This window comes from Mus musculus, chromosome 2 (assembly GCF_000001635.26).
Source record: "Mus musculus strain C57BL/6J chromosome 2, GRCm38.p6 C57BL/6J".
Classification (NCBI taxonomy): Eukaryota; Metazoa; Chordata; class Mammalia; order Rodentia; family Muridae; genus Mus; species Mus musculus.
In genome coordinates, this window is record NC_000068.7 from 79295666 (window position 1) to 79321678 (window position 26013).

General features: G+C 38.7%; 1 protein-coding gene across 1 annotated transcript in view; it reads left to right on the forward strand.

Moving 5' to 3' along the window:
- Itga4 (integrin alpha 4) overlaps positions 1-26013 on the forward strand; it is a 77689-nt gene that overhangs the window by 40240 nt on the left and 11436 nt on the right. The window contains exons 16-24 of the mRNA NM_010576.4: positions 5320-5469; positions 7618-7694; positions 18028-18178; positions 19250-19345; positions 19960-20039; positions 20310-20399; positions 22438-22528; positions 24817-24924; positions 25728-25853. Coding sequence (NP_034706.3) covers positions 5320-5469; positions 7618-7694; positions 18028-18178; positions 19250-19345; positions 19960-20039; positions 20310-20399; positions 22438-22528; positions 24817-24924; positions 25728-25853 — 969 coding nt within the window. The remainder of the gene's footprint in view (positions 1-5319; positions 5470-7617; positions 7695-18027; positions 18179-19249; positions 19346-19959; positions 20040-20309; positions 20400-22437; positions 22529-24816; positions 24925-25727; positions 25854-26013) is intronic.

A 26013-nucleotide genomic window follows, 5' to 3' on the forward strand; every position in this document is an offset into this window, starting at 1 on the left:
TTGTGTATGTATGTATGTGTTTGCGTGTTTGTGTGTGTGTGGCAGTGGTTGTATCTCTCAGCATATATTAAACATCAAAGTTTTTATGCTTTAACGAGATGATTTGTATGACATGTAAATGGTATGTCAATAAAGGCATTATTCTTAAAAGCACCTCCATAGGCTTCTCCAGTGCTAGTGACATGGCCCTCCTCCCTCTGTACTTGCCCATGAATGTGGGAAAATGATTATCCTCACACATCTATGTGGATTCATGCTTGATAGACCGGGACAGAAGTGCTAAAATAGCCTTGTATCTATTGACTCTTCCTGTGCAGAATGGATGTATTAGTAAATATCTTCAAATGTTTATGGCTGACTAACTTCCTATTTTGACCAGATCTATTTAAAATATTTTTTTCTAGTACTTAAGTAAAATGAGAAGATGTGAACCTGCAGTTTAGTTGTCAACTTGGTCAGACCTACAGAGTTCTCTGAAAGAAAAAGAATACAGACTTTGGCTAATTTTAGGCACACACTGCCTTAGTCAGAGTTTCTATTCCTGCACAGACATCATGACCAAGAAGCAAGTTGGGGAGGAAAGGGTTTATTCAGCTTACACTTCCACGTTGTTGTTCATCACCAAAGGAAGTCAGGACTGGAACTCAAGCAGGTCAGGAATCAGGAGCTGTTGCAGAGGCCCTGGAGGGATGTTACTTACTGGCTTGCTTCCCCTGGCTTGCTCAGTTTGCTCTCTTATAGAACCCAAGACTACCAGCCCAGAGATGGTCCCACCCACAAGGGGCTCTCCCCCTCTTGATCAGTAATTGAGAAAATGCCTTACAGCTGGATCTCATGGAGGCATTTCCTCACCTGAAGCTCCTTTCTCTTTAATAACTTCAGCCTGTGTCAAGTTGACACTCAAAACTAGCCAGTACACAAGCTAATCTGGATTCTTGTGGATACTATTTTATGAAAATTCAGATAAAAACATGGCATAGAATTTTCATTATGTTTAACAAATAGCATATGCCATTTCATAAATACACTTCTAAGCAAATTCATGTTATTCCTCTCAAATACTTACTCAGTAACTCTAAGGTATTTGTAATGTTTTAGTTTCTGTCTTTAGGTAGAGCTGATTGAATTAAACAAGTTATGTGTGTGTGTGTGTGTGTGTGTGTGTGTGTGTGTGTGTGTGTTTACAAAAGCACATGTACATTCCTTATATTATGAGAAAAGCATAATTAATAGGTAATTGGGATAATAGAAGTAATGTACACCAGATGTAGAGAAGACCTCGTGGAAAATTAGTATGAATTAGATGCCATGTGATTTGGTCAATGCAAGCTTGTTGAGAAGAATTAAAATAGTGGACATGTGGAGGGATATTCAGTGGCTGTCTAGTTCCTGTGCCCGGGGAATAATTTAATCAAGTTTGCTATTGTAATACTCAGAGCTTCAAGCTGTTTCATTTTCACAAGTTGATAACTTGGGATTTGGGTTTTGATTTGCAGCATTCCTATATGGTCAAGGTTTCCTGTTGAGATGATCATTTACCAAGTAATGTTTAAAAGAACATCTGTAGATAAAGGAATAAAAAACGTATTCTGGAATCTTGAACACTGTAGCTAAGGCTCCAGCTTTATCAGATGCCGTTGATCACTATAAGTGTAATAGTCACTACAACACCATTTTCTACTTAATGTTCTCTGAGTGACAAAAAGTCCCACTTTTCTAGGCCTCCATGTTTCTCCACATTTATTAAAGTCAATCTCAGTGTTTGATTGGCTATCTAATATAGCTACATATATATATATATATATATATATATATATATATATATATATATATATACATATATATGTATGTGTATATATGTGTATATATATACATGGTTATAACATCTGGGCGTTTTACACACACCATGTGATCTGACCATCCCTACAGTATGTATACATCATCACTATCATTGCCACTGTCATTTTCAGATAATGTAAAAAAACATAAATAACCTGGCCAATGTTATACAGATAGAAATGGGCCTGCAATGAGGTCTCTAGCTCTAGTCTTCTTCAAGCAAATAATTCAGTTGAGAAAGAGGTAGTTTAACTAGAAGTTTATTTAACAAAGCAAATCAAAGTATTTACTCCAAAGAGAGATCTGAGGAAGTTTCCCCCAAACAGTTTTTAAGGGTAAAATGAGTAACTCTTTTCCCATCACACATCATGGTGGACCAGAAATTCCACTCATGATCTTCTACATTTTCCCATGATCTTCTAAAAGGCACGATTCAAAATCGAAACCATGACATAAATGACATTATAATGAAGCTAAGGCCCTTTCAAGATAAGAACTCTTTATTAGTGCCCATGTCCAGGAAAATGCCCAGGAATCATACTTCTATATAATAACAACCTATCTCTATCATAAAGTGAATTTTAATGTCAGGAGGCATAGCTATGATAATTTAGCCATCATATCACACATCTAAATCTTGTTTTAGATAGCTGGAGGATCCCATGATTGTTTGTTCAAGTTTTTTTTTTTTTAAATTGAGGTCTTATCATGAAAGCTGGGGCCATGGTTTCGCACACTTTTTTTCCAGTCCTACAGACAGTTCTACTTCTCAGATTCTACCTAACAGACTCAAGATTTAAAATCCAATTTTCCACCTTTGTACAAGATATTTTTAAGCACGACATAGCAATATCCATTATGTGAGTAGAAGAAGCAGTTGTATTCTTTCTATTTGTAGTTTTGAAAATGATGTTGAATAAATACAACTATTTAGTATTTGCCACCCTTATAAATTTATTAGATTGATTTTCATATCTGAGTAACACAGCAATGATCTGCAATAGAGGCTTCTGGCTTATAGAGATTACCAAGGCAAGCTAACACCTTGCTATACATAATGAATACACCAACATTCTCAGTTATTGAGTAGGTGGCATTACTCCACCTGAATGTCCACAGCCCACCTAACCCCAGCTTTTCTGTATGTGTGTCTCTGCATCTATTCCTTCTTTCCATCACTGGATCAGTTATGTCTATCCTTAGAGCCATTCAAGGGTGTGGCAGGTTAAAATTTTTGACTGTCTTGGGTGCAAATAACTGAGTTTCTTTGATAGCCCAGAAGAAACTTGTTGAATGAATTTATTAAAATGGACCTTGTAAATTGAAGAACATAGGAAGGTTGAGTCAACCTGAGCTTGATAGTTAAATGGTGCAGATGACAGGACACCAAACATCTGTGCCTGTTTCTTCAGATTACCTCTAGATAGAGTAACAATTCTAACATGAAGGAAAATGAAGACTGTAGATTTTCTAAACTGGTCCTTGTGTTTGTGGACTTCATTTGTGGAGCATAACCTGCCCTCTCAAATTCTGAGGTTATTTTCATTTACGCTTTTGTTGTGCTTAGCAACATGATTGCATGTATTGGTCTTTAACATATTTTATTTCATGAAGTGCTCAGTTGACTTCTGTTATAAAAGCTCACATGTTGCTTTGTTAGTAAAGATCCCATTACCTCCCCAGACGAGGAATAAAGGGAAATCTGTCTTTCTAGTGAGTCTTGAGCAAGCAATACCATGCTGTGTACCTTAGCCCCTCACATGCATGTGTTTTCAATTTGAGAATAACTTTTGGATATACTGTAGTGCTGATTTAATTGAATCCTGAATGCTTTCAGGTTATTTCCACTTGATTAAATTGTTTCCGTTTTTACCATATGTTAGAAAATAAGTTTTGAAGATGGAATGACATGATTTTAATGAAGAGATTAGTAAATAATAAAATGCAGATATAATTTTTAAACATTCTAAGTTTGTGGGAAATATTCCTAGAGGAAATAAAACAAATGCATGCTTGCAGAAATTAAGATTAAAATGTAAGAACTGATAATGTATTGGAGTAAGCACACCTTTGTCATTGGAAATGTAGTAAAATGAATGTTAAAACCCTAATCATCCAACAGTGTATTTTTGACCAAGTAGCTATAAGAGTAGGCACAGGAAATGCTATGTAGAGATCAGGAAGCCACTACATATAAAAGAACTGTTTTCAAAGCAAAATATTTTGTAATGGCTACCACTGCTGTGTCATTGGTAAATAAACCTATAAACACTTTGTGTGTGTGTAAATCATAATAGCATAGCAAACGAGAAAACTGTCACAATAAGGAAATTCAATAAACTTAGAAATGCAATGCTAACATTATTCCTGTATTGCTAGTCATGGTGTTATATAATATAAAGGGAAAACGTCATTATGATAAATGAATTAAAAAACCAGAAAATTTCATAATAAATATGAAGTTGAATGAATCAAACTGAGTACAAAGTGTTCCAAGATATTTACAGAAATCTTATTGAGTGACATTATTTTCCTATAAGCATATATGGGGCTATTAAGTGAAATAGAAGTGTTAAGGAAAACTTTGAAATTATTTATTGAGTATGTAAATGAAAATGTGCATATTATAATACCAATATACAAGAATTATACAAAATATCATGGAAGGGGAAGTGCTGAGATTCCACCCTCTGCAAATACCATCAGATATATGGTAATAGTTTTCCATTTCATAATCTCTATCCTGTCACAAGCCACAGGGATGTTTCTGTAGTGCACAAAGAACATACGCTTCAATTTTTGTAAAAGTAATTCTGCTAAAATGTGGATTTTGAGCTGTGACGAAAGGATGGACCATCTAGTGACTGCCATATGCAGGGATCCATCCCATAATCAGCTTCCAAATGCTGACACCATTGCATACACTAGCAAGATTTCGCTGAAAGGACCCAGTTATAGCTCTCTCTTGTGAGACTATGCCGGGGCCTAGCAAACACAGAAGTGGATGATCACAGTCAGCTATTGGATGGGTCACACGGCCCCTAATGGAGGAGCTAGAGAAATTACCCAAGGAGCTATAGGAAACTGCAACCCTATAGGTGGAACAACAATATAAACTAACCAGTACCCGGGAGCTCTTGTCTTTAGCTGCATATGTATCAAAAGATGGCCTAGTCGGCCATCACTGCAAAGAGAGGCCCATTGGACTTGCAAACTTTATATGCCCCAGTACAGGGGAATGCCAGGGCCAAAAAGGGGGAGTGGGTGGGTAGGGGATTGGGGGGGTGGGTATGGGGGACCTTTGGGATAGCGTTGAAAATGTAAATGAGGAAAATACCTAATTAAAAAAAAACTGAAAAAAAATGTGGATTGTGTGTGTGTGTGCCTTTTTTTCCCCCTTTAGAAGGAAAGGATTTTGTGAAACTTTTTCTATTCATGCTTCCTGCTTTTATTTGTACACACTATTTTCAATTCCCTTAGAAAGACGTGCGAGACATCCTTACCCCCATTCATGTAGAGGCCACATACCACCTTGGGCATCATGTGATCACCAAACGAAACACTGAGGAATTTCCACCACTCCAGCCGATCCTTCAGCAGAAGAAAGAAAAAGACGTTATTAGAAAAATGGTTGAGTATTTTCTTGTATTTAAAACATAATTGAAGAATTTTTAAAATAGGACAAAATTAATTGAAATGTACCTGAATTGTTCAGAAATTTTTATAAGCATTAATGAAAATAGATTTAAGATTTCTCTCTCTCTCTCTCTCTCTCTCTCTCTCTCTCTCTCTCTGTGTGTGTGTGTGTGTGTGTGTGTGTGTGTGTGTGTGTTTAATAATTCCTTTGGGATGTTCAGTTGAATATGTTTATATTGCATTTAGTCACATGAGTACCTTCCTATATATAAATGTTTATGTAGAGTATATGTAAGTTTTTCTCCCCTTGAAGAAATTAATTTCTCAAGAGAAACCACAGTAGGCATTGGTTGTGCTAAGAGTCAGTTATTCAATGCCATTCCATGTTCTCTTCCCTGTTCCATGCACCCACTGGTCAACTCTGTTCCATGTACCCACTGGTCTGTTCCATGCACCCACTGGTCTGTTCCATGCACCCACTGGTCTGTTCCATGCACCCACTGGTCTTCCCCTTTCCATGCACCCACTCTCTCCCCTGTTCCATGAATCCACTGGTCTTCCCTGTTCTGTACACCCGCTGGTCTTCCCCATTCTTGCATGCTCTGGCCTTCCTTTATTTATCTCTTACTTTTTTTTTCTTGTGTGTCTCTCCCTCGCCATAGATCCACTCTGAATTTTTAGTTCTCCTGCTGAATTTCTGTCACATATAAACACATTTCCTGTGTGACAAAATTTCTCTTTTAAAAATTCTTTTATATGTTTATAGCCTCATCTCAGTAACAACTGCCTATTAAGATGATCCCTGCCTTCTGGCCAGTGAACTGTTATTCATTTCCTAAATTGTTCTGTTCTAGAGTATTTCAGTTTCCTTGACAATGTATTTGCGCATGCAGTCCTAGCGTTGAGACCTTAACTGTCTACCAACGTAGTCCTAGTTAACAGTTTGCACTGGGGCACAGTCAAAAGGCCCTCACTAAAGCAAGCACGAATGGCAGACAGAATGTAAAACGTGAAAGGGACCATCCAAGATCTAGTTCACATCCTGTCCAAGCAAAACTGCTTTACATCATGTAAGCAGACCTAAGCTCTTAATCACTGCTACCTACTTTAAGACACTTGATCAAATGAACATAATAACTTAAGAGCAAATTTCTCGATTCTTACGTGAAATTATGGGAGTGAGTTGGGCTTTTTAAAGATTTTTCTATTGAACTGCAGCTTTCATTATCAATTACTTTCCAATGCCTTCAATAATTTTAAATACCAATACTGTAAACACACAGGAAAAATTATTAGCAATTTATAATCAATATTTTGGTTTTTAGACCCATGTGCTCTCCAATTAGGAATAATAGAATGAAAATCATACTGACTTAATCCTTTGGTGGAATATGTATGTATACTTCAACTTCCCCATGTGGGTGGACTAAGCTCTATTATGTCACATGACTATTCACTTCCCACTTCCTGTGTCTTGTTTTTCTCTTCACTCTCTAGATCCCCCTTCTTAAAAAAAATATTTCCTCTTGCCACCTATTCCTATTGTGCTGAGCTATTTTAATGTTTTTATTTATTTGCTTTTACATAGTGTATACTTCACATCTTCCTGAGACATACATGCAAACTCCATAGTATACATGGATCCTTTTCAATGATTAGAGCTTAATAAATTGAACAAACTTCACAACAGTCTACCGTTTAATTTTGTTCAATGTTTCCACAAAGTTTTGCCTCTCAGTTTCTACATATAGATGTAATAAGTCGCTGCCCACCCCATGCCAAAGTAAAATAGATGTTTTATTTTTGCATAATGAATTTGATTAGAGCGTAGCATGAGAAAGTTGTGGAAAGGAAGATTAGGAATATATTTGCAGCTAATATTATAAATATCTGTATAGTGTCTTTAATATAATTTCTCAAAGCTTATTTGACTTAACAAATTTAGGCCTGGAATCCACCAGAAGAATTGAGTTTCTATAGCTCTGAAACTATGTATTTGAACCTCCTGTCTAATTCTCAGATTGAACCTTGGGGATGCATAAGTTGTAATTTAATGTGTGACTTTTATTTTTGTCAAGCACAGGTGCCGCATTCTTTAAATACATAGGAATTAAAATAAACGTTGTCATGTTTTATTTCCAGATAAACTTTGCAAGGTTTTGTGCCTATGAAAATTGCTCTGCTGATCTCCAAGTTTCTGCAAAAGTTGGATTTTTGAAGTAAGTATAGTTTACTCTGTTTTTCATCAAAAGAGCAAAAAGGGTAAATGCATGTGGGTTCTAGCAACAGGGGATCTCACCCTCGAACGTCAGCATCATTTAAAAATTTGCTAAATAATAATGTTTTGCTGTGAGGGACTGAGTGATGCTTATATCACTCATTTTACATGTAAAATGAATGATCAAATATATATATATATATATATATATATATATATATATATATGCACTATCATCTTTTAAAGTATGAGAGCATATGAGCATCCCTATTATTTTATGAAGTCTGCTTTAAGTCTTTTGTTGTAACTTAGAAGGTATTTCAGGATTTAACTGTGCCTTGAGATATCATTATCACAGTCATAACTATATTTTAACATTTTAAAGGCCTGGTAACAAGAGTTTAGTTGGAAAAAATAAACTTTACTACACAATGGTTAGTATACTTTATGGCTAGAAAATGGGTTATGCAATTCAAACTGATATGCAAAATACTATATTTTGACAAACTTGAAAAAGAGTAAACTAATTTGTTCTAAATTCATAGAGTAAGAAGAAAATACAATGTGCTTAGAATAGCATCTGTCATAGAGGAAGAACTAGGTAAATAGGAATGTCTACTGTTACTTTTTAATGGAAAAAAACTGCAATTATGTATCATGTAGAGGTTTCCTACATTCAATTTGCTTTGCACATCTATAGACAATGGGAAATGAAAAAAGGTTAAGGATACAGAGTGACCAGGAGCAGGAATGAGAAACTAGATTAGAAGGTGGGACATAAGCAAACCATGCAACTATGTAGTTTTATGTCAATTTAACTCAAGAAGAGCATTGGGGAAAAGGAAGTGCCAATAGACAATGGCTCCACAAGATTGGCCTACAGGCAAGCTTGTGACGAATTTCTTCATTGACTGATTGATTTGGGAAGGCTTAGCCAGTGTGGACAAGTGCCGTCCCTGGGCTGGCTGGTGGTCCTGGATTCTACAAGAAAACAGGCTGCACAAAGTCTCTTTTTCATAGCCTCTGCATCAGCTCCTGCCTCAAGGTTCTTGTCTGGAGTTCCCTGGATGATGGACTACAAGCTATAAGAGAAAATGAATCCTTTCTTCCCCAAGTTGATTTTGGTCATGATGTTTTATCACAGCAATAGGAATCTTACCTAAGAAAATGGAGCTCTGGTACATGGCTCCTTACTTGAAAATCACTCTCAATATCACATTTAGAATTCCCTCTACACATTAGAGATGGCATAGGGATGAGAAATGTAAATTTTACAGGATGAACAAACATTGAGAGTCATTTTATTCAAGGATCTTAAAAACAGTAGAATTCTTCTCAGTCAGGCAATGTTAGCATAGCCATGGGTATCTATAGTTCAGAGGCAAGGAGCCCTCCCTTGACTGGTAAAGGAACTTAGTGCTTACAAGTGATTCAGTTGGCTCACTCAGGTAATTGAGTACCTGCTTTGTGTATCAGAGCATGGTGTGACTTTGTGGGTCTATTAGTTTGGGAATATATAATTTTCCATTTGAGTATTTTTTCTAAGATATGTAGGTTTTTGGTTTATCAAGAGACTTTGATAAAAAGTCGTTGTGCAGGTGCATGTGCAAAGAGGGAGATTTGCGAAGCCATAGATGAAGTGATTCCCTGTGCTTGCATTTGGGTTCTCTGTATCTTCCTGCTCCTCCTTCATTGCTAATCTTCATGAGAAATGAGATTTCAAAGTTTACGAGAAAATGTCACTAAGAACGATTTCAACTTATTCAAATAATAGATAGAATCATTAATTCATTTTTTCTTGTTTCTTGCAAAGTAATTGTCTACTTAGCATTTTTAATCAGAAGTGTTTTTCCAATTAAATATCAAGCCTATGATTTTAAATAGCATCTGGCCAAACATAAGGTGGTGTTTCTTAGGATGTGGTCCTGAGTCATGTCCAGGAAAATATCCACAATGTCTATTGGAAATGTGTATCCTCAGGGCCTAGCAAACACAGAAGTGGATGATCACAGTCAGCTATTGGATGGGTCACACGGCCCCTAATGGAGGAGCTAGAGAAATTACCCAAGGAGCTATAGGAAACTGCAACCCTATAGGTGGAACAACAATATAAACTAACCAGTACCCGGGAGCTCTTGTCTTTAGCTGCATATGTATCAAAAGATGGCCTAGTCGGCCATCACTGCAAAGAGAGGCCCATTGAACTTGCAAACTTTATATGCCCCAGTACAGGGGAACGCCAGGGCCAAAAAGGGGGAGTGGGTGGGTAGGGGATTGGGGGGGTGGGTATGGGGGACCTTTGGGATAGCATTGAAAATGTAAATGAGGAAAATACCTAATAAAAAAAAAACTCCACTTCCAGGAGCTACAGAGAAGGCTCAGTGGTTACGAGCGCATGTACAGTTCTTGCAGGGGACCCAAGTTCACTTCCCAACATCCACAGTGGGCCACTAAGACTGATACTCATATATCTGAGTCCATGTGGGTATTTGTGTTTCTAACACATATATGCAAACAAACCCAAAAATAAACTCCTCAAAAACTAAAAAAAAAAAAAAAAGGAAATGTGTATCCTAAGGCCCAGAAACTGCTCATTCATAGTCATCGGATTTAAGAAAGAAACCTTCACTATGAACAGAGCTATAAGTTGACTTTTAAAGATTGATTGATAATTCATACATGCATATGTGTTTCGATTAAATATAGCCTTGCTGCTCCTCCAACTCCTGCTTCACCTACTGCTATCCTGTCCAAATTTCTTCTAAATTTCAAGTGTCTCTTCTCTACTGTTTTTTAATTCATGTAGTTCACTTTGTGTACACAGTGTGTGCTTAGGTGTAATCTCATCTACTGGAATGTGGGTATCTCCTCAGGGGCCACATTATTGAATAAGGCTTATTCCTAGCAGCCATTGATTTTTCCAAGAGCTCCTCACCTTAGGGGCAGGTCCTGGTGTGCCTACTTTCCCCACCCATTCAGGGACTTTTGTCTGGCTTGCTCTGTCTTGTGCATGCAGTCATAGCTGCAGTCAGATCTCATGTGCAATTGCTTTGTTGTGTCCAGAAAACACTGTTCTGTAGTAGTTCTCCACTGCCTCTGGTTCTTAAAGTGTTTCTGTGCTCCCTCTTCCTGGAAGAAGATAATGTGATATAGGTGTCTCATTTGGGACTGAGCAAACTGCCAGGTATTATTCTCTGTAGGTTGACCAGTTGTGAGTTTCTGTGTTCACCACAATCTACTACAAAAGAAGCACCTGGGACTAAGGTCAAGAGATGTCCTGATCTATGGGCATAAAGACTCGTGGGTTTTTGTTTTTTTGTTTTTGTTTTTTGAGAATTTGTTAAATACTTTGTCCATTTAGCAGAATAATAGCACTGGATTCTTTGCTAGGTCTTATGAGACATCAGCGTCTTGGGTTGTTGGCCTCAGTTGCCAGGCTTAGGTTCCATAGTATGAAGTGGCCCTTATAGCAAATCAGAAGATGGTTGGTTACTCCCATACACCTGTGCCACTGTTGGCATCTTTGGGCATGGCTTCTCAAGGTGGTCACACTCAAGCCTACTTCTGCTATTGGTGCTTTATTTCTCCTCTCTCTCTCTCTCTCTCTCTCTCTCTCTCTCTATCTCTATCTCTCTCTCTCTCTCTCTCTCTCTCTCTCTCTCTCTCTCTCTCTCTCTCTCTCGATAACTTCTACAATCATAAGTTTCCATTTGGCCTTTCAATGTTTTTTTTTAGTGCTAGCCCTCCTGTACCCTTTCCTCTTATCCCTGCCTCATTTCACCCTTCTTACTCCATTATTTTCTACAAGACTTTATTACTCTGAAACCAGGCAAGCAATGCAGTGGTGACTTTCACGTGGGAGGTCAAGCTGATCAGATTCAACTTGGCTCAACTCTTACTTCTACTGCTTTACCCAAAAGGTCGCCTTAAGAGAAGCCTATGAACCTCCTCTTTCCTTGCTATAAAATAGTAGAAATTATGTCTTCTCTATTGGATTTTAAATTTTTTAAAATGCACTTATTACAAGTGATTAGCTCAAAACCTGATACCTTTGAAGGTTCAATGAAAGGTGCTACTGTTTTTAGAATCGTATACATTCCAGTGCAAAGCAGTAGGCACCAGTACCTTTGCATCATTTTGAAAAGTTACAAACTATTTCTATGAGGCTAATGATAACTTATTTGGGGGATGTGCAAATGAGAGCTCATCTAATTAAGTTTTCAGAGCCACGGTGAAAGCTTTTGACTGTGTTTTGAGTAAGTTATTCTGTGTCAGACAAAAATACAACATCTCTGCATGTAGGTGTCTTCTCTCCTTTCTCAGTAACCGTCTGCAAATTGGGGCCATATGTTGTATGCCTTCTTCTGGCTGTAACTCTGCTGGCACTAATGGTATTATGTGTCCCAGATCTAGAAGCCTGTTTTATGTAAATGCATCTACTCCGTAAGGAACATGAATTTCTGAAGCCTGCAATAATAAACCACTCGGGTTTGACAAGCAGTGCTGATTCCCACTCACTCCTGGTTCCATTAGGCTGAGGCCTCCTTCTATGTGTCCAACCTCCTGGGACAGTGAACCAACCAGAATTCCCACAGAAACATAACAGTGAGCAAACACGTTATCATAATCACAAGAATAATAGGTATTAGGCAACAAGAAGGAATCTGCAATCAGACCTTTCATATGGATCAGGAAATAAATGACCTTACTCTTCAATGCTTCATGTTTCTAGAATTAGTGATAAAAATCTCCTCTGACTGCTTTCATAACATTTAGGACTACTTTTAACTTCATGTAACAAGAATTTTACTAATCCTGACTTACAGAAATATATATGTGGCATAATATTTGCATGGAAATGGTAGTTGCGGGTCTGTTATACAGCCAGAAATCCTGCATATATGGTTGTCTTTTATGTTCTTTTGGTTTTTTTATTTTTGATTATAATATTTTAGTGCTAACATTCCCATAAAGGAAGTGGATGCAAGAACAAGAGTGTGTTTGTTTGCTTTGTGTGTGTGTGTGTGTGTGTGTGTGTGTGTGTGTGTGTGTGTGTTTTCTTTTGAAAGCTTTTCAGAAAAAAATCTCCCTTCTCATGCTTACTCTAACTTGACATTCCCCCGAGTCTGTCACTGCGCAGGGAGAATGGAGTCTTTGTGGTCATGTTAGCCATCAGGCTTCATTCCCCAAAGCTGAACTCAATGCTCATCTTCTGCAACATCAAAGAAATGCTGCCCACTGCCTGAGTAATCTGGGGTTCTGGTAGCATCAAGTGGGGAACTCTGAGTAGACAGTAAGTTGTGAATGGTACCTGGCACCATGCATTTAACTCTTCAACAGGCTAATCTAATACAACTGTCCTTTGTAAAATCAAAGCCTGACTGACCTCCCGAAGCAGGCGAAGAATGAAGTTCATGCTTCGATACTAACGTCCACTCACTTCCGGGCCAGCTTCCTAATCCAAGTTCCTTTTCATTTCTCTCCTTGAACTTTTATTCAACAAAGTCAGATGATAGTAAAGAAAAAGAAAAGAAGATGAAATTCAACTTTGGACTGGAGGCCAGTTGCTGAAGGCTTCTCTTTTGTCAGATAATTCTGCTGTGTGTCTTTGAGCATTAAGCTGTGCTAACCATTCACATTTTATTTTGCTGCGTTGTCTTTTCCCCCCTTGTTTATTTCTTTCCTTATTTCTTTCCTTCCTTCCTTCCTGCCTGCCTTCTTTCCTTCCTTTTTTGTCCCTACCATTCTGATCAAAACTAAGTAATCTTCAGAGACCAAATTTATTGCACCAAGAAAGAATATATTGACAATACTAAGGTTTTGTGAATGTCTTGTAAAATCCAGTCATGTTCACTGAGAGAAAATGTAGAACCTGGTGTAACAGCTTTCTCGTTTCCTCATTCACTTATTAAGTTATGGTTCCATGTGTGCACAGTACTTGGGCTTGTGTCAGTTATGTGGACTCTAAGCAGCTTTGTAAATTTCAAGCCTGCATTATGCATGTTTTCATGAAGAATGAACTGTAAGTCCCAGGGAAGCCGCTGGTTCAGTCATGCCACCCGTCCAGATGTGCAGCTGGCTCTCCTTCATGGTATGTAGGACGCTGGCTGGTGTCTTTTCAATGGCTTCTTGTTAAAGAAGATGTATAGAAAGGTGTACTTTTAAGAATCATGGAGTTGGGATTGTGGTAATTGTGCAAAATAGCTTAAAATGGAAACTAAACCGGGAGTCTTGCTGACAACAGGAGCCTGGTGCCGCTCTGATCGGCTGCTGTCTCAGAAGCTGGCTGCGGATGCCACGCTGCCACCTTCTGTTGCCTGTCAAAGTGCCAACTTCTTTCCCAAAGGTGTTCAGTGACTAATGCTTTGGTTCCAAGCCAGAATATTTTATAAATGTCTATTTCTAAGCAGCTCTTGTACAAGTCTTAATTAAACTTTAATGTCAAGCTGAAGTTTACTTTTAGAGTACCTTGAAAGTCCCTTCGGTCGTAACTGGATGATAGAACGGTAGGGAAAAGGCAGCGTGGCTCTCTTCTCACCATTTAACAATCGCTGCCAAGGAGAAGCCTGCTGACTAAGTCCAAAGGCTCACAACATGAGCAAACCACACCACCTCCTTCGTGCTGGGGTAGCTCATGACCACTCCGTCAAGTACCTCCAGGATGAGATGGTAGCCAGGGTCTAGAATGAGTACTTTGTTATTTATTATTCATTTGTTGCACAGCTTCTCAAATCCAAGGCTCAGAAAAGAGAATTGGTTCACATAGGGTATCCTTTATTTCTCTCTCTTCTTTTCTACAGGGTGCTACAGGGGAGGTTAAAGGCTTGGGGCTGGATTACTTTTTCTACTTCTACTTGGATTCTAAGGGAAAAGCCTGTAGCCTCTGCCAGCTGAGATTAAGGACCCTCTGTTGATGTCAGAATGGATCCAGGCATGTCGATGCATACCTGTAATTACAGCACGCCAGAGCATGGGATGGAATTACAAGTACAAGGCCTGCCTGGCCTACATATAGCATGACTCTAGTCCACAAAAACCAGACAACACAAAACAAAAACCAACAGCAAAGATAATGGATTTTAGTTGTCTAGTAATACCACATGTTGCTTGTTAATTTGAAAGTTTTCATCAGTCATGTGGGCTGTATAGCAGGAGCCACCCCAATGGTTTTTATAACGTGACAGTTTCAATTTCTTGGAAAAAATGCACTCAGTCTCAGTTGCTCATCTGTACCAGTAGTGCAAAAGCGAGAATGGCTAGACTCAATAAAACTTTATTTATAAAAACAAAGGAATGATTTACGTTCAGACAGGAGTTTCCAGATGCCTACTCTGTTGGCCTGCCTGCGTTTCCTGTGGCATCCACTTAGTACAGCATTTTTTTTCTAGGTTAAAACACACCCTCTTATAGTATAATTTGTTATTTACTTTGCATAATGTATAATCTTGTATTTAAAAAATGTTTTTACAAGATAAATAGAAATACAGGGAGAAAAGATAGGAGGAATGCAAAGGGATATATACACAGAACAAGTATATGTGTGTATTCAATGTGAGACTATTATAGTTCTACATGGGAAATGACTGAAATCCTACTTACCACTGACTGGGCAAAGAAGAAGACAAGTGGCTAACTAGGGTGGAGCACAGACTTAAGTGACAAGCAATTTGCAAACACCGATTGAAACTAATTTCACAAAGTTTAAATAAAAGAAACTACATTCAAAATCGCAGCTACCAAGGATTACATCTAATTACATTTGTATGAGATTCCACACTGGCTAAAACTCGAGTGTGGGTTCCAGGAGTCAGTGGTCATTTAGGGGGGCCCCGGTGAATTGTTCATGTATACAGTGTCTTTCCTTGGTTGGCACACCAGTCTCTGACATGTATTCAGTTAACCACAGTTAATAAGTTGCATCTTAGGATGCTTGCTTCCTTCTATACAAACAGCTTTGAAATGGGAAACGATTTGAATAACAGGAGCAAATCTTTAAGTAGTAAGTTTAGTTTCTTAGAAATGTACTTAGGGTTTTAAATGAAGAAAGAGGACTCTAAGCTACAACTCTGTTTATCCACTCTGGTGTTCAGAAGAATAAATAATTTTGGAAAGTAACTTTTCCTTTCCACTACTGATTTTGCCTTAGTTAAGAGCATCGTTTATGTGGTCATTTCAGGAGCCTTGCTACTGTTGACATTTTTGGATGTGGACTAAGGTGGAAATCACATGACTACATAGTGTTGGACATTGAGTTTCTTAATGAGCGATTTGAAATTTTTGTATCATTGAGGACAGGCAAGCATGCTCTCTAGCTGAAATTTTACAGAATAGATATTGAAAATATTATGAAAATTTCATAAGCCTTTAAAAATGAATAATGTAGCCAATATTTTGGGGGCACTTTACTTGCCTCTTGAATGTAGCCCAGCCATTTTAATCTGATACTCACTTAAAACAACAACAACAACAACAACAACAACAATAACAACAACAAAAAACCCACAGAACTGTATTTGTTGGTTCTGAAAAAAACTCTGCTATCCATAGTCCAGCCTCTTGCTTCCATGAACATTTAGACTAGTGGTGAGAGACAACCGTGATTTGATATTGTACAATGTGCTTCTCAGTGTTTCCTGAGAGTTAGTGCTATTACGCTGAGTCTTAAGATCAAGTACAAGCTATGCTGGTGCATAATGAGGAGATGATGCTCAGGTTGGAGGCGAGCTTAAAGGAAATCAGAAAGCATCTTGTGTTTGGCAGCTATTTGAATGTAGATGCAGCTAAAACAAAGGGATGCCCTGTGCAGTGGGAGGTGAAACAAGGGTGGACCCTTGAGTGTCCCAGTGTCATGCTGAGAAGCAGGGACTCTTCTGTCACAGTCACTGCCATGGGCATTGCTTCATTGGCACTGTTGGCACATGGCAGAGTAAGGGGAGAGAATGAATGTAAAACAGAAATCAGAGGCACAATCCATGTAGACTCCAAAGTGGTCAGACTGTATTTTCAAAAAGATCTCGAGGAGTAGCAAACCTGAATATCATATGAATAGAAAAGTGAACAGCAATGCTTTTCCTACCCCTGGCAAAAGTAGGTGCTCACCTCCTCTTCAAGGGCTCGTCATTCAAAGTTGTTTCCAGTGTATATCTAATAGTTATTTCCAGTTGTTTGGAAATGGGTCTTCTATCTTTTTGGGGGAGGTGGGTAAATGAACTTTAACAACATGCTTTGTGATGAAACAACATAGTGGCCGACTCACTGCCTGGGACCCTCAGTTTTGCTCAGTGATTATGCATCTCTAAGCATGACTTTAAATCAGAGATCTTAATGTGTTCTTACGTATCCTTTTACACATCCTGTTGTTAGACAGTCTCCACCTGGTTCCTTTGGCACACGTCCTGCTCCAGTTTGAATTAATTAATCCATTTTTTTTCTAATTTTGGAATTACTAGATGACTCTGGGGAAAGCTTAGAAAATCAAAACATACAGTAACTGAAAGTTATGAGGGTTTGTTGTTTTTCCTGCCTGGAGAAGACGACACTGTGCACCACAGAGATGAGCACAGGGCTTAAAGGTTTGGATTATTCTAGCTCTGTACGTTTCAGCATTTTCATTATGCTCCAAGTTCCTCATATTCTAGGGATTTCATGGGATGCGCTTGATCCAAAACTTCACTGAAGAGTCATTTTACCATTATTACAGATTGGGTGGCCAAGGCCTAGCCAAACTCATTGAAATTCTATCCCTAAAGGCAGGATGCTTTTCTAAGGCCTGTATGTCTCCAGATCTCTAGTGACCTGCATATTGTAGTTGCCAGGACGTTGAAGCATTTCTGTGGTTTAGCCTCTAACTTGAACTAGGTCTTGTCAGAGGCAACCTACTCGAAGAATTCAGTCTCCTTCAAACAAATCTCTGTGCCACCACCTGTAGGCCAGAGGAGTTCTATCGTTTACTTTAAATAAACTCCCCCATGTTGTCCTCATTCTCTCTTTTCCTCAGTTTCCCTTCTAATCTTTTGGCTTGAGTAGCATCTAGTTCAATATCTTTTCAAAGATGAAATAAAAATTGTGCAAAATAATGAGGAAAATGTAAGTCAAGCAAGAGGGCATTAAAACAAAAGACCATTTTATAATAACTAATTAAAAATCAAACAGGTAATAGCATCAAACTTTTATTTGGGGAAAGCTTTTTGAACATGTCTGAAATATGAGAAATTGAAACTTTAAATCTGTTTGTATGAGGTCATCCCATGGTTGTTATTCTAAGTTTATAGTTTATATTTATGAATATTTTATATGTGGATGGAGAATTTTTACTTCCATTCCTTAATTTTTAGGCCATATGAAAATAAAACCTATCTTGCTGTTGGGAGCATGAAGACCATAATGCTAAACGTGTCCTTGTTCAACGCTGGCGATGATGCTTACGAAACCACTCTGAATGTCCAACTCCCCACAGGCCTTTATTTCATTAAGATCTTAGACCTGGTAAGTTCTAGAAACTACAGTGGTAGGAGGCACTCAAGATTAAAGACAAATGTAAATGCCATAGCTACTCCACTCATTTAGTATAGACAACTGAAGTTTTCCTCTTAATGTCTAGACATCACTCAATCTCCCATTATTTTGAGATGTTCTTCCTGCCCTTGAGACACAAGTTTGTTGGGATCTAAGGGGAAAGGTGTCTGCTTCCTTCCTTCCAGTTTTAGGAGAGGATTCTTTGAGTGCCACAAATTCTTCCCTGTTTTTAAGATGCTGATGATGCTCATCTCAGAGCAATAGTCTTCCTTCGTGCTAAGCTAAGTACCCAGAATTCCTGCACCACACTTTAAGCCATGGTTCTCAGCCTTCATCCTGTACTCCAGAACTATTAATCTTCCTCCGGGTTGAAATCCTGCTTTTCAAGCCAGGTCCTGGAGTAGACATGTATCTGTGTGTACTCCATGCATGTGTTTATGGCACTCATTATTAAATTATTCAGTGAGTTGTTAGAAGGCTTGAGTCACAAAGAGGAGAGCCCCAGGGATAGTTGCCTTGAGATCTCCCTATCCTCTAGTCAGTAAACCCCAGCAACATTCACCTTTTAAAAGTAGATTATTGACCCCTTTCTCTAGATTACCAAGAAGCTATTTCAAAAGGGGAGGGTAAATTCTATGGACTCAGAGCCTATACTTTAATATATTTCTACTGTGATTGTACTTGCTAAAATTAAATACTTTAAACACATTACAGATACAGACAGAAGAAAATAGGGGCTTTGTGGCTTCCTTATTAGGAATTCCCTCTTAAATATGAGAGTTCACATCCAGGAGCTGTTTATAGAGAACTCACACGGGTATTAGTATTGTGTATTGCCTATGCACATACATTTGTATCACTTACTATAATTCCCAGGCTAAGCAGAAAATTGTTTCCTAAGAAAATATTTCTACAATGGTTGTCTTTTAAAAAGAAAAAAAAAACTGCCTCAAATATATTTTTATCAATTTCTAATTCTCTTTCTCCCCAAACTAATTGTTTTATCTTTTTGTTTTGTTTTGTTTTGTTTTTTTCCTTTAGGAAGAGAAACAAATAAACTGCGAAGTGACTGAGAGCTCAGGCATAGTGAAGCTTGCCTGCAGCCTAGGTTACATATATGTGGATCGCCTCTCAAGGGTAAGCATTTAACATTTTCATTTGCTACTTGGAATGTGTTTTTCTACCTTTATGCTGCATTAAAAAATGTTTCTTTTTTTAAACTTAGTTATGAAACTAAGTGAGATCAACTTGTCCTGGAGTCTGATCTTTGTATTTATAGTCTTGGCAATGTTCATTGTTCAGGGTGGGGGCGGGCGGGGCTGGCAGGGAGCTGTGGAGTGAGCAGAGAACCTGTTTATGTCAAGACAGGAAAATCAATGTGTCAATCAGAATTTGTTTTGCCTGCTTACTCTTTCCCAACACCCCAACCCCCCACCCCAGGTGGCCCTGTCTGCCAGGCATGTTACCTCTGCTACACAAAAAGGTGTTTTTGGCAAGCGTCCTCAACCAAGTTGTCAAAGCATCTTTAATGGTGTCCGTCTGGGCCTGCCAGGCTTTACACTCAGAGGAGGCTTTGTTTCTGGAAGTGATGCATTGAATCTCTCACACCTTAAACCCAACAGTTTCTATGTGAGGTAGAGCTCCTGCCATACCTAGAATATTCCAGTTTTCTTTAAGAGATTTAAAAAAAAAAAAGAACTATAAAAATGTATTTCAGGTTAAAAACTGGCTCTTTCCTCTCTCTTTTCCAGATAGACATTAGCTTTCTCCTGGATGTGAGCTCACTCAGCAGGGCACATGAGGACCTCAGCATCAGTGTGCATGCCTCCTGGTATGGTTCTGTGTGCAAAGAAGCAGCTGACACAAAGGACAGGCGCCATTCTGGTGATGGCTTTAAGGGATCCATGGCGCCCTGTTTTGATAATTGTCTATAAATCACAACAGTATAAATAATGAGAGCAATTTCTACCAACTCTTCCCTTTACCGCCGTTTCCTCTTCCCTCCAACACTACTGGATAGTAATAGCTCTTTTAAGTCTTCATAGTTTGCAGTAAGTGCTCTCTGATGCTGAGGTTTCATGGGCCTTTCTATGTTTTACAGTGAAAACGAGGGCGAATTGGACCAAGTGAGGGACAACAGAGTGACCTTAACGATACCTCTAAGGTATGAGGTTATGCTGACTGTTCATGGGTAAGTACAGACGGAGGCCTCCCAATTGAGATGGTTCTCCTACTGTTGTTTTTTCTTATGTTAATGGAGGAAGCCTGTTGGAACATGTCTAAGTGGAAAGGATACTGTGTCCCCGTGATTGCCTCTAAATACAGCAGCTTGATTGGTGATTCATTATTTTAATCCGCTCTGTAATCTGCTCTGATGCTACATCAAACTCAAGGCCAGCTGCTAGAGATTTTTGTACTGGAAGAGCCCCAATATGCTTTCAGTGGGCCATGGTCATCCTTCAGCTCACAACGGAGGGGCTCAGAGTTATGTAGTGTGCAGCTTGTGGCATAGTGCCCAGTGGCCGTGGTAGGGAGTGACACAAAGGACTGTGCACTTGACTAAACCGCTTCTCTGCAGAACCTACATCCTAACCGTGTGGCAAATGACTAAGACATGAGCGTTTTCTCTTTTGAACTCTCAGAGTGCTCTGCAGTAAGAACTCTGGGGCCAGCTTGATGGTTTCCTGGTGGTCTTAGTAATTTCTGAGTAGATCCTTCTCAGATAGAAAATGTGTGGCTAGAGTCTGAAATTAAGGAATGATGAAATCTCTAGCACACCCCTGGCAAGTGTTCAAACTTGAAGTTTGTGGTTTAGACATGTTTTGTTGTTTCTCTCTGTGTGGTCCAGACTGGCCAGCAATGTGTGCAGAACAGAAGGATGTTCTTGGACTTTTGACGGTTATTCTGGCTCTGCATCCTGAGTGTTAGGCTTATACATATGTACCACCACGCCCAATAATCATTACATCGGTGTTTTGTACAATATATTTTCATCATATTCCTAATTTTTCCCAAATCTATTCTACCTCCCTGAATGCTTCCAAATTTATGTCATGTTTAAAGAAAATAACCCACAAATTCCAATTTATGATGCTCACACACTCTTGAGTGTGGTGCCATCCACTGAAGTGTTTTCAGACCCCCCCCCCCATCGCACATACGAAGAATACTGACTTTCCCTCCCTAGAAAGCCTTAGCTCTCCACAGCTTTTTGGTTAGGGGTGGGCACTCACAGGTCCTTTCCACTTCCTACTAGATGCATGCATACATTTCCAACACACTAGAAGATAGGAATTACAGAACAAAATGATACATGAATTTTATGTATTGCTCTAAAAATAACGTATTCCTTCATCATTTTAACCATCTATGAGGAAGGCATTCAACTGTATTTAAATGTCAGTTTCTATAACTGATAGAATTCAGTATCAGTTTTATGAAGGAGCAAGAGAGTGTTCCTTCTCAGAAAAGCAGGCTGTGAGAGTCAGTGGTGGAGAACATCAAAGTTTATTATTGGTTTGCATTGAGCATACACCTTACTTCTTTCCATGGAATGAGCACCTCTGTTTTCCCTGTTAGTAATCGGGACAAAGATAACAAGCATTAAACTGTGCATGTATGTGTTGTTGAATTATTTCTAATAGCTTTCCTGCCTCCTAGATCCCTAATTGGGAATTATCTCTTTTTAGTTGCTGAGTATGGACTATAAATGACTTGTGGGACAGGGACTTCCCCTGACCTGTACTTTTTTTGCTGCTTGCTGCTCCCTACATTAGTCTAATTGCAAGACTTAAAAAAAAAAAGTTGAAAAACTTAACTCCTAGCAAACTCTTGCCTGTAGAAGTCAGTGTTTGGCTTGTTGACCAGGCTTTTGCACTCCCACAGTCATCAGCAAATAATTAACAGGTTAGATTGAGCTACCACACCTCTGCAAAGAGAAGGCTTCAGCTAAGTTTTTTTCAAGTTTGCATGAATTGTTTCAGGGCCAAAAAAAGTGCAAATGGAAACCAGCCTGCAGGTGTGGGGAAGGCAGGCAAGTGTATATATTGGCCTGAATAGGCATGGCTACCTGGCCTTCCTGTTACATCAGTCGTTAGAGCTTCTATCTGACCAGGAAACCAAAAGGTTTCTGCGTTACCTTGTAAATGTGCTGTACTCTGCCTCTAAGATGGACTGCACAGGCCCTCATCAGAAGAGCAGGACATTCAAGTTGCCCTTGTTCCCATCAGGCTTGTGAACCCAACTTCATTTGTGTATGGATCTAGCGAAGAAAACGAGCCAGAAACATGCATGGCCGAGAAGCTGAACCTCACTTTCCATGTAAGCAAAGCTGATTTTGTTGATGTTGGTAGCAGGTGGGAATTCCTATCCTCACAGTGTCCTTCTGCCTCCGTGAACATGGCTGGCTGCGGGGCTGCAGTACTGTGATTGGGCCCTTTCCTTTTTAGGCTACTATTGTTTTTCCCATTTCTCTTGTCCCAAACTTTCTAAGTAAGATATGTGAATACCTCAAGCACGTAGAGTTTGGAAATCCCCTAACCCTTCTGGAGATGCATTCAAGGCAGATAAGCCAAAGGACAACATGGTTGGAGGCAAATCAGGAAATCTAGAGTTGGTTCAGATGCTTTAACAGGCCCAACATTACCAAGTCATCGAAGCATTTATCTTCCCTTTCTTGAGGACCAACATAATTAGTTTGCCTTCTGAGCTTCAGGATTAGGAAAGATACTAATATTTCTTTATGATGATAGTATTAAATATTTTTTAGTTCAAAAAGTACTATCCTCATATACAAGTACATACATAAGTACCAATATAAAACTCATTTTTGAAAATTTAGCTGTTAAGCAGAAATTTGGCTGTGTCACAGATGATAAGAAGTAATGTTTACAAAAAATATTTGTTTTAAGCAAAAACACTGTTCTAGCCTTGAGTATTATAGCAATGTATAGATTGCAAGTCTTGATTAGATAGTGAAAGTGCCAGTGCTCTCCTTTACTAGCGCAAGCAATTTCTTACCCAATATGGCTGGTAAGAAATGCAAACCAGGCACAGACTGGAAGAGCTACAGTAAAATTATGTCAAGTTTATTGGAAGCAATTCAATTTTTTATACATTTATTGGCAATGGAATATAATGGCAATTGACAGGATCAATGCTATGGCAGTTGCCAGAATACAATGATGTTTACCAGCTACCTAGGATACACAAGAATAATGTCTAAGATCAATTGTCTGGTCAAGTTCTAAGGAACACAGAGAAACTCAGATGGCTTGAACACTTCACTTCCTGAGGCAGTTCCTCTGTTTCTCAGCAATTGAGGGACACAGTGCTCTAAGGAGCCAGAGACTTAACCTGAAAAACCTATGATACATTTCTCTTGAGGCATTTAGACCAGGACAACACCATGATTTCCTGCAGGAGAGGAGATAATGCTTTCATGATGGGCATTAGAAGCACTTATGGTGCCTACAGAAGCGACAAATTCCCAGGGCTTCTCCCAGATCCTCAAAAAATAATGGCCTTGAATTGAAATCCTATCACATCTACATCACCTAAGTTTTTTTTAATCATTAGAAATGCTCATGAGATCTCGGGAGTGTTTTGATAAACTAAGACAGAAACCAAGTCATACTGTAATGCCAGCCATTCATTACTTTGCAATCACTACTTAAATATTTGTAATTAAAGTGTGATGGAGTCAAAGCAAAACGGAGACTCTTGCAGCTCTAACACGTGTTGAGAGTATGCTCAGGCCAGAAGGGTCCTCAGCGGTCTACTACCGTTGGGATGAGACACTGTACGTAGTGGCTTGTCGGTAGTTCCGTGTTCTAGTCACGTATTCCTCTGTCCAAGCTGCTATGACCCAGCAGCTCTCCCAGGCTCAGGGCCACCCTTGGTCACCCATGTCATCTGCATTCTGACTTCAGGTCTGTCTGTCATCCTTTTTCATCTAGGTCCGGTGGCACACCTTTTTCATGATTTGTATTGGTTTTATAATTAAGCTCCTGAGCAGGTAGACTTTTGTCTCAACACTCCCCCCCTTTCACAGATCTGTAATCTCCACACTTAGGGACTAAAATACCATCACCTAGATAGCCTTTGAGGATTAAGAACATGTTGTGTTTTCTTAAAGCCAAGTAATATGTCATTTCTTAAGTTTTAAACATTATAGCATCATAATTAACCTGATTAAAAATAGACATCTGGTCAACCTCACAGTAGATCCTTTAAATATATAATTTTAAATAGACATTAACCTCTCTTTGGTTTTGTATTTTGAGACAGGGTCTCTTATGTAGCTCAAGATGACCTCAAACTTGTCAGCTCTTATTTAAAACTGGTTTTGCCATAAAATACAGTCATTAAAAACACACACACACAAATAACCAAAAAAAAAAAAAAACAAAACCTCAAAATAATGTGAATTGGAACTGATTAAACTAGAACAAAATTTTACTATGGTTATTCTGTCTGCTTTGCTATGTATCTGCCAACTACACACCCTTTACTGGCTGGTAAATGCTCGCCTCGGCTCAGTGATTTCTGTGTTTGTAATTATGAAAAAAAAAAAAAAAGCTTTTAAAATTCTTTTCTTTCTTTTTCAGGTTATAAACACTGGGATTAGCATGGCTCCAAATGTTAGTGTGAAAATAATGGTACCAAATTCTTTTCTCCCTCAAGATGATAAGTTGTTCAACGTTTTGGATGTCCAGGTAACAGTGTGTTCCCCCTGTCTGACCTAGCCTAAGTGTGTGTTAAATACTAGACCTGCTGTGAAGCTGCATAGTCCTGCTGACCCCAGTCACACCCGGTCTCAGGGACTGTCTGTGCATTAACAGAGGGGACTTTGAATATTTTTTTTCTACACTGTAGACCAGAGGTGGCACCTGCATTGACATATACAATCAGAAAGCCTGGTTCTTCCTTCTTTATTAACTATTTTATATGACTTTCTTCGGGACATGAACCCACAGAAGTCATGTAGTCAGTAAAATATTCCCTAAAGCTTGAAGCCAGTGCAGCAAGAGCAGAGAACGAAGCCCTCTTTAAGGAAACATTTGAATCATTTCTTATGCGAGTGTTTAGTGTCTTATAAAGTTTTTGTTTGTTTTGTTTTGTTTTGTTTTGTTTTACCTCTGAGTATCAAGAAACAGCAATCACAAAAAAAAAAAAACTACTATATGAGTTTGGAATCTTTTTTTGAAAATACTTTGATTCCAGATTTAAATGCTAGGATGTATAATTGTAATATATTTTGTTTTGTGGTTTATGTTTTATGTAACCAAAAAGAATTTAACTTTAGGCTAATGTTTATCTGTCATTTTTTTACTCATTTCTGTAAACTTGGACCATGTTGTCGAAGTAGGACTGGCTATAATTTGGGTGGGGTTTTAATTGTGGGTTTGCTAGAGATTTTCTTATATTTTAGTAAAAATATTCAATCGAAACTTCTGAAACCATTTTGTATTAGCTCTGTTCAAAGAGACATGATCCTTTTCTTGTTCTCTATCTTTAGACAACTACAGGGCAATGCCATTTTAAACACTATGGAAGAGAGTGTACATTTGCACAGCAAAAAGGCATAGCGGGGACGTTGACCGATATAGTCAAATTCCTATCAAAGACTGATAAGAGACTCCTGGTGAGTTTCCATTCTTCAGATGTGCATTTCTGTCTTGCTACAAAGAACTAAAACATTCAAAACCAAATTCAACAGGGGTTTGTGCTGCCAGGAGAATGCTAAGAGCTGTAAACCTAGGTGATATTCCCTCTAGTAAGGAAATAGCATGATGGAGTGCTGA